Source organism: Cebus imitator, unplaced genomic scaffold, assembly GCF_001604975.1.
Source record: "Cebus imitator isolate Cc_AM_T3 unplaced genomic scaffold, Cebus_imitator-1.0 Scaffold125, whole genome shotgun sequence".
Classification (NCBI taxonomy): Eukaryota; Metazoa; Chordata; class Mammalia; order Primates; family Cebidae; genus Cebus; species Cebus imitator.
The window spans coordinates 4,441,901-4,457,351 of NW_016107440.1; the positions used below are offsets into that span (position 1 = coordinate 4,441,901).

At 51.9% G+C, this 15,451-nt stretch overlaps 1 protein-coding gene across 1 annotated transcript in view; it reads right to left on the reverse strand.

Annotated features, from left to right (window-relative positions):
- Positions 1-15,451, reverse strand: part of XKR6 (XK related 6) — a 286,303-nt gene that overhangs the window by 13,605 nt on the left and 257,247 nt on the right. Inside the window, exon 2 of the mRNA XM_017540460.2 lies at positions 13,065-13,261. Coding sequence (XP_017395949.1) covers positions 13,065-13,261 — 197 coding nt within the window. The remainder of the gene's footprint in view (positions 1-13,064; positions 13,262-15,451) is intronic.

The window sequence follows — 15,451 nt, forward strand, 5'->3', positions numbered from 1 at the left end:
TAGAGAGACTGTATGTATATATAGAGAGGGTGAGTATGTGTATATATAGAGAGGGAGGGTGTGTGTGCGTATGCATACAGAGAGAGAGGGTGTGTATATACATATATAAAGACAGACAGGATGTGTATATACAGAGAGGGTGAGTATACACATACATAGAGAGAGGGTGAGCATATATATCTGTATATGAGGGGGGATAGGCAGGTATATATATGTGTGTGTGTGTGTGTGTGTGTGTGTGTGTATATATATATATATATACAGAAAGAGAGAGAGGGTATGTATGTATATATACATGTGTGTATATATACACACATAGAGAAAGAGGCAGTGCCTATAATATAAAGAGAAAAAGAGCGTGTGTGTGTCTGTATATATATATATAGAGAGAGAGAGAGAAAGGAGGGTGTATATCTATAGAGAGAGGGTGAGTATATCTATATAGAGAGGATGAGCGTATATACATATACATATACATATGGGAGAGGGTGAGTATATGTGGAGAGGGTGTGTGTGTGTGTACATATATATATATATAGAGAGAGACAGGGTATGTATACATATATATAGAGAGAGGGTGGGTATACATATACACAGAAAGGGTGTATGTATGTGTATATATATATATATATATATATATACACACACACACACAGAAAGAGGGTGTGTGTGTTTGCATATATATAGTGAGTACATAGAGAGTATATGTCTATAGAGAGAGGGTGAGTATACCATAGAGGATGAGTGTATATACATATATGCAGACGGAGAGAGAGGAGAGAAAGAGGGTGTGTGTGTCTGTGTATATATATATATAGAGAGAAAGGGTACGTATATATATATATAGAGAGAAAGGGTATGTATATATATATATAGAGAGAATATATATCTATATAGAGAGAGTATATTTCATAGGAATATATAATATACATTATACACATATATACACACATATATATACACACATATATGAGTGTATATATATGTGTGTGTATATATAGATATATCTATATATATATACACATATATATCTATACAGAGAGAGGGTATGTATGTATGCCGCTCTGTGTGTGTGTGTGTGTGTGTGTGTTTGTGTATAGTCTCTGTATTTATACTCAAAATATATTGAAATTACATTGTTCATATACTTGTTCATTGCCTGCCTCCACTAAAATGTTAGCCCCAGGACGACAGAGGCCCGTCTGCCTTGCTCATCTCTGTACCCCCAGAGCCTGGCTAGGGTACCATAGCATCCTCTGTGGGAGACTAGGCAGATAGGATGATTTCCAATTTATAAGGCGACAATGAGGCTCACAGAGGTTAACCGTTACCCTGCCCCTTAGCGAGATTCTCAGCTGCAAGTGCCCTGGGCGACACAGGCTGCCAGGTGAAAGCACTTCACTTAGCCAAAGCCTTGGTAAGGATGGAGGCCGTGTGCACCCCTCAGCTACTGCTGTTGAGTGCTTCCTTCCCGCCAAGAGCAAATGTCATCACTTCACCTCCTAACACCCCTCTGTGATAGAAGAGATCATCAGGGTTTACAAACACCATCGCTGAGGCTCAGGGAGGGGGAGGGACCTGCCCCAGTGCATGCAGCCATCAATGCAGAGCAGGTGTGCAAAGCCCCAACTAGGGGCTTCACGTGGTGTTCACGGGAGGCAGCTTTCCTCCCAGGTGACAGGAAGGCTGTGGAGTTCCTGATAAGCAGAGAAGGACCCAAAGTCCTTGGCAACTGCTGGTGAGGTCGAGGGGTGAGGAAAAGGATGGTGTTCCAGCAGCAGCCAGAGGCAGGAGGATCTGGGCTGGGGGCCCCAAGATTATGTTGCAGATAATAGGCTTCAGAAGCCAGTAGTACTCACGCCAGGGCCTGGCAGCCGGGGGTGGGGGGTGCAAGAGGCCAGGGCTGCATCAGGACTCACTCTCCTTTGGTCAGGTCCAGGCCCAAACCTTGCCTTGGGATGGCCCTTGGGCAAATTCCAGACCCCTGGATCTCCTCTGACCCACCAAACACCTCAGACTGGTCCAGAATCGAACAGGTCAATGGGAGTAAGCTTCCCAGATGAAAACGGTGAGGCTCAGAGAGTGCCCCCCGCCCCGACTCCGCCATAATCACCGCCTGTAACCGTGCTTACCTGTCTTGGCAAGGCAGGGCTCGGGGCAGCTCACAGGGGGTCGCCCCAGGTGTCCCTTTTGGAGCCTCTTCCCGAGTAGTGCATCCCCAGTCGTGAGAGGGACAGAAACAAGACGACAGTATTCATGAAACTCCTGGGCCTTCCTTGCTCAGATTCGTAAGGAATGGCAAAGATCTCCTGGAGATCATTTAGCTATGGTCTTTCCTGCAGCTGGAAGCTCCCACGAGGTCTCGGGTTCTTGAAAGCCTCTGATGTGCGTGTCAATAATGAAGGACCACTGCTGCCTACACCTGACCATGACTCCCCCTACACTCCTCTTCCTTAGGCCAGAGGTGAAATGGGCTTCAGGAGGCCTTCTTCTCCTCACGTGTTTCTGAGACCCAGAGAAGATGAGATTGGGGAGACCTGAGCAGTCTCCCCCGCAGCGTCCTAGCTCAGCTGACTTGTGAGAGGGGCTCCTTAACCCCGGGATTCCCCATGTGGGAAAGCAAGGGAAATCTCACAGAAGACCAGCTCCCTGGGCAAGACCCCAGGCAGGCCGGGATGTGGAAGCAGAGGGCTCCCTGCTGGCCTCCTGGGGAGTTCCTGGTCCCCATTACAGACGTCCCCCTCCTCTCTCCCTCCTGGCTGCCCTCAGACACTAGGAGCTCTCCCTTTGCTCAAGGCCTTTGTCTGGGCCACTCCTCTTTCCCAGGACACTGTCCTCCAGCCTGGCCACCTCCCCTCCTGCACATCTTGGCCCCACCCTCACCTCAGTGGCACCTTCCTGGTCTCCCTGTTGAAGGCCAGAAGGGAGCTCCACACAGCTATTCACTGCACACGGCTATTCACTGCACACGGCTCTGCCTCCCTCCCTTCTCTTCCAGCTTGCTTGCTCTCCGTGCACTCCATTTTCTAATAGTGAAAACACTTGCTTTATTTATTGCCCGTCTCCCTCTCTCTCCATGAAGCAGAAGCTCCATGAGGGCAGGGTTTTCCGTTTTGCTCATTGCTGTATCTGTCCCCAGCTCTTGGAACCGTGCTAGGCACATAGTAGGCGATTAGTGAAGTTACTGAATAAGTGTAGTCAATGATCCACCTACAGCAGCTGCTCAGGCTCTGAACTTGCCACCCTCAGAGCCACCCCATGAAGCCACCTTGCTCCCTCACACTGGCAGAGGAAGCCTGTGCTCACATCCCTCTGCTCTAGCATTCCATATGCAAGCATTTCCACGTGCCCAGTTGCTAATTCATCTGTATTCACTGTCATGAACCCCACTGAGTTCACCTTTCTCCGTTTTGCTTCTGTTTTAAGAACCCTCCCTCTCGCCATTGGTTGGTAGGGCGACCTCAGTGCAGGCCTCAGAACAGCATGCAGGCTCAAGCCAGAGGCACGCGGTGCAAGGATTAAAATTCCTGCAAACTCAGTTTAACAGGGTAATCCTCTCAAGCATCGTTTAACAAGAAGCTGCTTGGAGCTGGAGCAGGACTTGCAATCGACGCCAAGCAGATTCCTAACGGCATCTCAAAATGAGAGGCGAAACGCAGAGCTGGAGGAAGACTGTCCTCGGGGGAAGTGGCAGAGGCCAAGCCCGTGTTCTGGCGGGAGAGGCAGGCAGGTCTGCGCTGCGTCTCTCTCCTTCTTGGCTGTGGGTGAAGATGCGAGCCAGCTGGGGAAGGGGGTCAACAGGGAGTTGTGGATCTTCCCCTTGATTTAACTGCTCAGGGCAGAGGCACAGCAATGCCATGAAGCGCCCGGAGGTGGGGCTCGTGTGGTGACAGATGTGTGCGCCGCGAGGTCTGAAAGCTCAGAGTGTTCCTCAGAGATGCCCAACCCCAAGATCAGCACCGCAAGCCATGCAGAAGGAGGGGCTCCACTCCACTCGGGATCCACCAGGCAGCGGGGAAAAGGCCAGGACATGGGAACCCCCTGCCAGTCTGGTCAGGTGCCTCATTACACGGTGTTCAACATAGTGGATCAGTTGTTTTTGGAACAAATTTCACTTCTCATTCCTAAGGAAATGGAAATTCACAGCTCAGGTGCTGAGCGCGGATCCAATACCTTCACCTCACACAGCCAAATCACCACCCCTTTCCGGGTGGCAGCTTCACCCTATTTTAATCAAGATCCCAAGTGTTGAAATAATCACCTTTTGTGTCCTTGATTTAGAGGGTGACAGCTAATGTCCTGTATGAGTAGGGCTGGAAAGAGACAAAGTATTTTCATATGAGAAAAAGGAAATCTCCCACAAAGAGAGATGTGGATGTCTTTCATTGCGGGGAGAGGAAAGAGGGAGGCCATTCAACTGATCAACTGATCCAACCACCAAGAGCCGGGCCCCTAGGCCCTCTCTCCACCTGAAGACGGAAGCAGGCTTTACCCACAGAAGGGACACTTGGCCAGGGAGACAGAGCGATGGGGCTGATGCTTCCTGTGGGATGCTTTCATCCTCACCAGGGAAAAAAAGAAGCAAGTGCTTGCCAGGTTAGAGCCAAAGAGAAAGGCACAGGCATTTTTGCCTAATGGGAGCAGAGAAAAGTAAACGAACACTCGCCCTTCTGAGTTATTTAGATGCTGTCAGTCTGAGCTCTCGCTGGAAAATGAGGTGAATGTGAAGCTCAAACACAGGCCTCTGGAAGGACTTTTGATAGAAAAGGAGCCTGCCAGTAAAGGTGAGAAAGAAGAAAACTAGCAAGGAAGTTAGCCCTAAAGAGACACAAAGCAGGATCACTGTCTCTTAAAGCTCCAGGTCTGTTTAAAGGAAGAACAATGTTTCTATGCACGGTTTACAATGTTCTCATGCTTCCCTGTCTTAGCAAAGATGCTTTTTTATGGCGCAGATGTCGCACTGGTACTTGTGGTTATGGATGTCTATGTGGGGAGTAGGGAACCCTCTGGGAGAGGCATGGCGTTTGGACCACGTATAGGTGCTGTGTGATGTGCTCAACTGCAGGCCGGGGTTGGCAAGAAGTACAGGAGGCTTTCCATAGTACCCTCTTTGCTGTGTGACCTGGGCAACTTCCTTCCCTCTCTGTGCTTCACCTTTCCTGTGTTGAATGGGGAGGGGAACTGGATGGCCTGATGGGCAGTGTCTTCCTCATCTCCACTCCCAGGAGCTCCTGCCAAGTGCTCTGTGGTGGAGTAGGACCATGCGATTTTATGCAGCATGTTGAGGTCTGCTTTTGATCATCTCTGAGAAAATTCCTTGTTCTAGGAAGAAGTGTGTCCCCAACCTGTGTCCCCTGAGCAGGGCTGGTCTACATGGCACCAGCTGACCATGTTCTGGGGTCAGGGGTCACTCTAGGTTCCAGCCCCAGCACAAGCTGTGATCCCATCTGAGGACACACAGTCTCGTCCTTTGCTGAGTTAGAGTCTGAGGGGCACACAATGGCTCAGAGGACATCTGAGGGCACCTGGGGTTTCCTCGGAGAGTTCCTGGGGTGCCCTGGTTTTTCAGGGCCAGAGAGATCTAAGGAGACCAAAGAAACATGCACATATTGGAAGTGCAGGGCACTGGGCTTTCACAGTGGGCTGCTCACTTACTGAGGCAGTCACCTTGGCCTCATCCCTTGATCACTCCGGGCTTCAGCTTCCTCATCTGTAAGAGAAAAGTGTTGAACTACACATTTTCTCAAACCCATGTTTCCAGCACAAAGATGCTGTGCTTTTGCGTGTGGGGAGACAGGTAGACATGCAGCCTTAAAAGATGCTAGAATCTTGTTATCTATCAAAAAATCTCAGGGTCTTCCAAGTTTTGAGGCCAAAATGGTGACAGTATCATCCCACATCCATCTCCTTCTCCAGAGCCACCAATCCTGTCCTCAAGTCTTTGCCTGGGTAAGCTCTTTTGACCTCTGGGTCAGGATAGAAATGCTCTCCAAGGAAAGACCAGGCAAAGGGTGGTGAGCTCATGACTTTCTCACTCGCAGGGTCCTGGGGAGCTGGAGGGTCCTGGTCCCAGACCCATCCCCTTGCCTCCTGACCAGGCCAAGCTTAGCTCTGTAGTACGACAGTGAGGCTTCCCTGTGTATGCTTGGAAGAGGCCCACCTAAGGGTCTCTGGAAGACTCAGAACATTTGCAAAAAGCCAAGTCCTGGGCACAGACTTCGGGGGCAAGGGGCAGAAACATGGCCTTCTGACCGTGTCAGTGTGACAGCATCTGGGGCATGCACATGTGTGTGTGCTGGAGCTGACGGTCCACATCCATGCCCAGTTTGGCCACGGCACACGCCACCCTCCACTCCATCCCCACAGCAGTGGCCGGTCCCCGCAAAATCCACACAAGTCTGTCTGTCTCCTCAAGACTCAGCCACTGAGCCATCAGCAAAGACTCAGTCGTCCTTGCTTATGGCTTTAGAGCAGGACTCCCTAGGTAGAGATCCCAGCGCTACCACTTCCAAGCCTGAGGCGTTGCGCACAGCACCTAGGCTTTCTGCACCTCTGTTTCAGTGTCTGTAAAATGTGAATACAAAGTGTCCACTGAGGGCTTCTCTTCTGTGGGACTTGAACGGGTTCATTAATCCCTTCGGCCCCTCTGGACTAGTCTCTGGCATACGGCAGAGCTCCCCTGAAGTCTGAATGAGCCTTGTTGAGGTCACCATCTTCATTGCCCTCCTCACCGCCACCACTGTTGCCCACACTCCCTGCAATACACCCTGTGCCCTGGGCACCCAAATGCTCTCAGTCTGCCCTCTCCAAACCCTTGCCAGCCTCCATTCCCTGGCATCTGTGGTCCCGCAATCCAGAAAAGCCTCTCGACATTCTCCTTCAAGTGAGCTCTTACTCATGCAACAAGACCCGAATCCAATGTTACTCCCTCTGTGAGGCCCCCAGAAATGGTTACTCCCTCCTCCATGCTCCCAAGGAACTTGTGTGTGCATCTGTTACAAAACTGAAGAAGCAGAGTGCCACAGCATAAACTCCTGAAGGGCAGGCATCTTTGCAAACCCATCCCCAGCAGGTCTGTCCTGTGGTGGGTGGTGCTGTGAGGATGGGGAAGTAAAGTGGCCATCAGAACCTCATAAGGGGAGGACTCCTCAGCAGGTGCTGGGCCAGAAGAGCTGCCCCAGGCCCTGTGGAGGAGAGGGAGTTCCCCAAGCCTGGTGCCTGCTAGTGTTTATGCAGAACCACCAGAGAATCCCCAAAGGAAGGAGGTGGACACAGCCATAACTCTTCATCCATCCCCAACCCATCTCCCCAAAGATCTTCCTCCAAACACCCCCAGTGAGAAACCACCACCCCTCTTTCTACGACCGCCCCCAGTACCCCTATTGCATCCTGTTGGCTCATGCTGCAGGACAGACCTCAAATCTGTCCATTGCATCCTTTCCCAAACGCTCTCAATCCCACAACCTCACACCTGGTCCCCCCAGCCTCCAACAGGTGCTCCTAGCTCAGCCCTTGCTTCCCTCCCTGTGCAACAGAAAGCGGACCTTCTCCAAAAGCAAGCCTGGCTGTGTGCTTTTCCTCTGCAGCCCCGCTCACTGCCTTTGGAATAAATCTAAGCTCCTGTGGTCCCCCAGGCCCTTCCCGATTGGGGCCCTCTCTGCCTTTCTCTCCATCCTCTCCCCATCCCAACCGCCAAGCTCCAGTCATGCTGAATCCTCTTGCTTTCCAGGACAAGTCAGGGTTTCCTCCCTTCAGAGCCTTTGTGGAAGCTGTTCCCATTGGCCAGAAGGCTGTATCTGCTCTTCCCAAGTTGGTTCCTGGTCATCATTTGTGCTCAGCCTAACTGGCAGCTCTCTGGAGGGGCTTTCTCCAACCCCACCTGGCTGTCTGCTTCAATACACTTATCACCATGCATTGTCTAACTGTTTCTGTGCTGTGTCCCCAGAGAGAATGGGAAATTCATGACAGCATGGGTTATGTGTGCTATGCTCCCCACTGTTCCTCCACACATTGCATGGCTACTGGATAACACATCTTTGTTGAGTGTATCAGGTACCCAAAATATGCCAGGCGACATGCTGTGGAGGTGGATGTGGCGCTCATCAGACCTTTGCAGCAACCCCAAAAGTACTTGTTATTCCTAATTTACAGGTGAGGAAACAGGAAATTAACTTGCCCGGTGCTGTAAAGTCAATACGTGGCGGAGCTGGAATCTGCACGCAGCCCTGTCTGACTTTTCCTGCTGTTGGCTTTTCCAACCCTGTCCCAACCCAGAACACGAGTGCAGCCTTAGCAGACACAAGACCTACCACCAGTGTAAATGTGACATGTCAGAATTATGTGCTCCTGTCATTTCTGTGTTCTTCTGTTTACTTAAACTTTTAAGGAAGACCGTGCTGAATGTTCAAATGGCTCCAGCATAATAATTGCATAGTATATTACTATTATTTCTCTTGAGTCTGTATTTATGGGGAAACAGGATACAAGTGTATCTTACGGGCTGAAGATTGTTCTGTCAGCCCAGTGATTAGAGAGAACCAGAGAGTGGAGAGATGGCAAGGGAGGAAGAGACTGGCACTGGCAAATCCATGCAAAACTCACCTGTTAAAGTGATAGTCATAGTGATCTTTCCAACCATCTGCTAGCCCTAACGATATACAGTAGACAGGAGTCATCACAAAGCCCAATAAAGCAAGGTCAGTGAGCGACAGATCTCACCAGTAAAGCCTGAAGGTTAATTCAGAAGGTGCATCTACAATAAAAGCACTATGCTACCACCACCAAGAAAATAGCCAGACATCCTGCAAGGCACTTGACATTTGTCATAATGTTTCATGGTCATAACAACTCTCTATGACAAATACTAGCATTATCCCCATTTTAGAAATGAGAAAACTGAGGAACAGAAAGACTCAGTAACTTCCCTAAGGTCAAAGAGCTATCAAGTAACACCTTTCCACACTGCAACCCGCCAGATACCCACGGGCCATACAACCAACAGGTCCTTTCCAAGTCCACAAATTTTCTCTCCCCTCTTCCAATTTCTGATGCTTAAACTTATTTCTTTAAAGCTTGTACATTTTCTGCAGCTTGGAAAGATGAGAATGGCATTTATTAGCAGAACAAAATGGTCTGGTGATGAGAACACAACTCTAGAAGTTAAGTAGGAGAGAAATGCCAACCCTCTTTCAGGCAGCCCATGCTCAGCAATGGCTGGTGTCCTTCTCTCCCATAAACCCAGTTAACGCTAAAGCCTCATCCCTGGCTTACAGATCCACCACCCAATGGCAAGGATAGCCACTGACCTTTGTTTAGTCCGCCGGGTCTCAAATATATTTAACTATAAAAGGCTGTATTGAGAAACACCCATTCCACATTCCAGATAAACTTGGGGAAATGTTCACCTGACCTCCAAGCTTCCAGCACAAAAGTAGGGAATACAGGGAGGAGGAGCCAGAAGGGGCTTCCCTAGGGTGAAGGCCCAAGAGCAGCATGATACTGTGTCACTCCTGGCTCCCTTTCCAAGGGGTCTGCTCTTGGCAGCATGCCCAAGTGGCCCCTGGCCTTACACAGACCCTGAGGCCAATAGGCTCCCACATGAGAGGACATCTAGGAAGCAACATCCACTGCCCCTTGGGACTCCCCACTGGCTTTCCACTCCAGAGATTTGGTTTATAATCTGAGAAACTATTATAGAAAAGACAAGCATAACAAGGAAGCTGGGACACAGATGATACAGAAGGCCAGAAAGGGGGAGAAATCTTCCTAGGACCTGGCCCTTGCCAGCCCATAAACTCCTGAAGGTTAGGCATCTTTGCAAACCCATCCCCAGCAGGTCTGGCCCACAGTGGGTGATGACTTGATGATGGGGAGGTAGCCATCCGAGCCCTGTAAGAGGATGACTCCACCTGGCCCTGGAAATGATAAACACAGCCCCCTAGGTGCCCATGGAGTTTTAAAGTTTATAAAGTACTCTCTTGGGTGTTATATCATTGCCTCCCCACTGAAAATTAGATATTATTCTTCTTTCTTCCAGTATACAAAAGAGAAAATGGGGTTGTGAAAAGATGAAGGTCCAAAATCATAAGAGGGTATAAGTGGTGACCAGGTCCCTGGATTTCTAATTTCCCATCAGGAGCCCACCTGTACACCACCCTGCCACTTGCTCCATCTGTTTGGGGTGTCAAGATCTGGCCAGATATGAAAAGAGGAAAAGATGAAGCATAACTTGGCAGCCCTGGTGGTACAGAGAGGGGAGGATTTGAAACGGAAACAGCAAAAAGCTTTTTAAATGAGCAGAGTCTGCTATGGTCTGAAGGTGTCCCCTCCAAAGTTCAGATGTTGCCAATGTGATAGGATTAGGAATTGGGACCTTTGAGAGGTGATCAGGCCCTAAGGACTTCTCTCTTGTGAATGGAATTGAGGGTCTTATAAAAGAGGCTTCATACAGCATGCAGATAGCTTGTCCTTCTGCCTTCTGCCATGTAAGAACACAGTGTTCTTCCCTTCTAGGGATGCAGCCCTCATCAGGCAGCTGAACCTGCAGGTGCCTTGGTCTTAGACCTTCCAGCCTCCAGAACTGGGAGAAAATAAATCTCTGCTCTTTATGAATTATTCACTCTCAGGCATTTTGTTATAGCAGCACAAACAGGCTAAGATGGAGTCTCAGCAGCTGAGTTGGCTTTGAGAGAAAGAAGGACTCAGATGTGACAGAAAGGTGTCTCTCCCCAATGCCAGCAAATGTGCCCATGGCAGCATTGTTGCTCTGGGCTGGGAAGCATCAGCCCTGGGATCTGAGGGCAGGTTGGATATGGAGGTCCTACCAGGGCACCAGACATTGCCCTGCCAGTGGACAGCTTATCTTGGCGCCAGGTGCTGCTGCCCAGGGTCAGTGCTCACTTCCGCAGAGCTCCTTGATGGTTAGGTTTGTAGAGAAAGAACGTGCACTTCAAAGACATGCTATGATGCAGTCTTGCTCCAGAATCAATCACACGTGAGTCTCTTGGTGCTGAGAACAAATGATGTTGTTCAAACTGCTGCCTGCCGTTCACACTCACACTGTCTTTTCTTGGAGATCCTGTGAGGCTGGGACTCCCATGGCCACAGCTGTGGGCAACCAGTCACACCAGTTCATTGCCAAGCATACTGCCTGGCTCCTCAGGCATCCTGAAGATGGAGTATCAGCAAGGTTCCTCCGTGTTCCCAAGCTCTTCCCAGTGCCCAGGAGAGAGTATATGTGCATATGGGTGTGTCCAAGAAAGAAGGGAGGCACTGGATGAGGGGTCAGCCCTGACCTCCTCCAAGTGGCTTCTCGCTTAGCTTCCGCATGTCCCAGCTGGAGCTGGACATTGACTTGGCTCCTTTCAGCTCTCCTCTCCAGGCCCCCGTTGCCAGTCCTGCAGGCACTGGCTGGGCTGTGACTCCAAGAAGCTAGAGCCCCTGGGCCACCTGGGGCCTCTTCCTGACAGTGAGGACTACAGATGCCCAACGGCAGATGCTGGCTGGTGCCACCCCACTGGCAGCACCTGCTGAAGATCCTCACATCCCTCCCGCTTCCGAGGGTGCCCAGAGGACAGAGGCTGTGGCTGCCTGGAGCATGCAGCTCATGCTTCCTGAAGCCTTGTCGAAGGGTAGAACTGGGCCCTCAGCTCAGGGTGGGTCTCAGGCCTGGCTTCCCCTGTGTCCAGTCCAAGTGTCCCATGGCCCCTTCTCCTTGCTTCTGTGATGGTCCAGCAAGACTGTGGCCAGCAACTCTCTGGGATGAACAGATACCCCAGGGCCCCTTTTCCCACCAGGCAGCTTCCATTGAGGGCTGTTCTGGTTCAGTAGATGGGACATGAGGCTTCACCTGAGCCGAGTTCTTATGACAGGTGAGCCTGTCAGCAACACAGCTGGGTTCAGAACCAGGTCCTCAAGCTTTGAATGCAACCGGTCAGCTTCCAGCCTGGACAGCTCGGTCTTCCACTGGCTTTTGAAGATTAAATCCCCTTTTTGCATAAGCACCTAAGGGGACTGGAGCCTACAGAGGGCCAGCTTGGAAAAAGGAAGGAGGAACATCTGATCAGAGAAAGGCCTGGGGTGTGGCTGCCCTTGCCAGACCACATTGGTGAGGAGATCCGTGTGAGTGTCCATGAGCATGGTGACACTGAGGGCCTGCTGGGGGACCAAGAGGACCTGAGGGGTCTGGAGGTGAGAACCCAAGAGACCAGGAGGTCCTGCTGGCCAGGGAGAGCTGGGGCACAGACAGCAGACCCCTCCCCACGGTTGCCTGGATACCCAGATCACACATGCTCACAGAGCGCTCTGCAGTCAGGAGCTTCCAGGCTAGGTCTCTTCAGCAACTTCTTGCCTTGAATACTCCTAGTGATGATAAACTCAGCACCTCCCAAGACAGTTCATGCATGGCTCCCTGTACTCTCTCTCACCTGTTGAATAGATAACCATCTCCCTGCAACTTCTACCCTTTGGGATGATCCTTCTTGCCCACGACATCCCTTCAAACGTCACCCCATGTGTTGCTGCCTCCAGCCCTTCCTCCTCCTGGGCCCTCTCCCCTGCTGGAACTGGAGCAGAGCTACTTCAGCTGCTCTACCAACAGGGCTTCTTTATGAGCTTGGTTTACAGTTTAAAGGGTCTGAAGGCATTAGTGCTGCCCAACATGACTGCCCCTGTGGTCCCATGCTGTCTCTGGGCTGCGGCTCCCCCACCCATAGATGTGCAAATGCCTGGCTCTCATCAGCACCCAAGGACAGGGGCTACTGCCCCCACTGGGGAGACCCAGGGCCCTCTACCCTGCTGGGTCCCAGCTGGCTCTGCTCTGCTCACATGAATGAAGTGGCCTGGGGGTGCCGAGCTGGCCCACAGACATTCAGGACACGCCTGTGCTGCTCTTGAGTGTGGTGTGGGCCCCGTCAGCACCGCACTAGGGGCTGGGCATCCTGGGGACTCAGAGCAGGATGGGCAATGCCCACAGAACACGCCAGGCATGAAGCGTGTGGGAGGCACCCGTGGTCCCCGGGTGTAGGGCAGACCGGGGTGGCGCAGCGCGGCCAGCAGGCACTCACAGGGCAGGGTCTCGGCGCTGTTCTTCTGGATCATGATGCAGAGCTGTAGCACCAGTTGGGGCGCGCTCTCCAGGAAGGTCTCCAGGAGGCGCAGCATGTTGACGTCTGCATATTCGTACATCATAGCCCAGTAGAAGCGTCGCTGGTGTTCCTTCCGCCGCTGGCTCTGAATCCCCAGGTACATGGTGCGGATATACCTGCCCAGAGAGATGGGGAGAACACAGAGAGCGTGGGTGGGCGTGGGGGCTGCAGAGAACCCTTGTCATCCCCCTAAAACCAAGAGACGCAGCATCCCCCCCTACCCTGCACTCTGAAGTTCCCAGAGGCTTGGACAGGGCTCTGGGGGCTCTCCACAAAAAGACATGATGCTGAGGCATGGGGGTGGGGCAGGACTGGTCAGGAAAGGATCTGACCCCTCGTGGGCCCCTAGGCAAGTCCTCCTCCTCCTGGTTTCCATTTGCCCATCTGGAAAATGAGACAGTGGGGCCAGGTGCCTTCCCAGGGCCTGCTGGTAGGCATCTCAGGTGAGCTCAGGGACGGGGGTGGGCTTTCTCAGCTTCAGGACCCCGGGGGAAACAGTCCAGAAAAGTTGTCTCCTCTGTTGTTCTGGAGGAAGAAAGGAAGGGAAGGGAATGAACATTTGTGAAGCTCCCACTATGTGCCATTCACTGGCTGGCCATGCCCAGGTGGCAAGTGGGAAGGTATAGTTCTCATGTGTGACAGACAGGAAACAGCACAGGCTCACAAAGGTGGCCCCCGCCACACAGGCTCCTGTGGCTGGACAGTGGAACAAGTAGGGATCGCACTAAGGCCACTGGACACCCTCCCGGGACATCAGGGGGACTCAGGGCCTGCCCTGGAGTCTGTCCCAGCAGGGCCCGGGACACAGGTGCAGATAGGCTGCCCACCCTCTGACCACCATGCCCAGGCTCTGTGTGGGAGGGCCAAGGGGCCGAGGAAGCAGGTAGTGGGAAGAGCACAGCCTCACAAGTAAAGCACTCGTGGTCTTATCCCTTGCTGAGTGGGGTACCTTGAACTAGTTATTCCAGCTCTGTGTCCTTGTTACTCATCTTTCATATGGGGACAGAATGAGAGCATCACAGGGTGCGTGGGAAGATTAGTGGGATGATATGCACAGTGGGCCTCCCCCCAGGCCCGCAAAACAACCCCAGCCTCATTTCCACCAGAACTCTGGAACTGTGTCTCCAAGGCAAGAGAAGGACTTCAGGCACCATCCAAGCTCAGCCAGCAGCCTCCAAGGCTGGGCCAGCGTAGCGAGTGTAGCAGGGCTTGCCCAGAAGCCAGGGTCAGAGGGCACAGCTCTGTGCACCCAGTCAGGATCAAGAACAGGAACCATAAACTGGGTGCCACCGCCAGAAGGAGTGAACCACACACCTGTCCCTGACCGTCCTGCGAAATGCACGTTCTAGGCCCCACTACTGTGCCCTCTGAAATGCTGAGCCTGACTTGTAAAGATTCAGTGCATGGCTGATGCCCTATCCAAACCCAGCTGGCCTCGGGTATTACCAAGGACCTACTCGGGGCTGCTGGGTGGTCCTTTCTGTCCCTGACACACTGCCATCCGGGTCCCAGCCACCGCCCCTCTTGCCTGGAATGATGCAGAAGTCTCTCACTGGTCTTCCACTGTCTACTCTTACCCCAGAATAACCCATGCTTCACGCCCCGACTGAGACACAGGGTGACCTCAAACACACATGCCAGGTGCAGTGAGCCCTGCTCGCCATCTGATGAGGGGTTCCTGGCTTCTCTCTAGATTCCTAAGGGCCTTTGCGGGGGTGTATCATGAAGGGACCTGGCCGGGGAAGCTGGGATAGACACCTCATTTATCTCCAGACCCACCCCCTGGAGTAAGCGGAAGCGTAATCCTACTGAGAACCAGTGAGAGGCAGGCATTGCAGTAGCAGCCCCATCAGGGAGGGGCATGGGAGGAAGTTCGGGGCACAAGGCTCCCAGCCAGGTCCTTCCAGGTATACAGTTTCTTTGGGTCCCTGGTCTACCTTGCAGGTCACATCTGGTTATCACCATTTAACACATGGGGAAACTGAGGCTCTAGCATGAAATAAAGTTACATTAATAAATAAATAATAAATTCTGGTTCTGTTCCAGGTTCTGCCACCTGCTGACTACGGCATTTCCACAAGGCATCGCCTTGCCCTGGGTCCCTGCCTGTGAGTTCACGAAATTAAGGAACCAAGGAAGAGGCTCAGGAAGAGGAAGGGGAAAGTTGCACCTTGTCTCAGAGTACTAGGAGAGGTGGAGGGAGAGATCCAGAGAGACAGAGGCAGAGACATAGTGAGACAGACACACACAGACAGACAGAGAGACAGAGACAGAGGCAGAGACATAGTGAGACAGACACACACAGA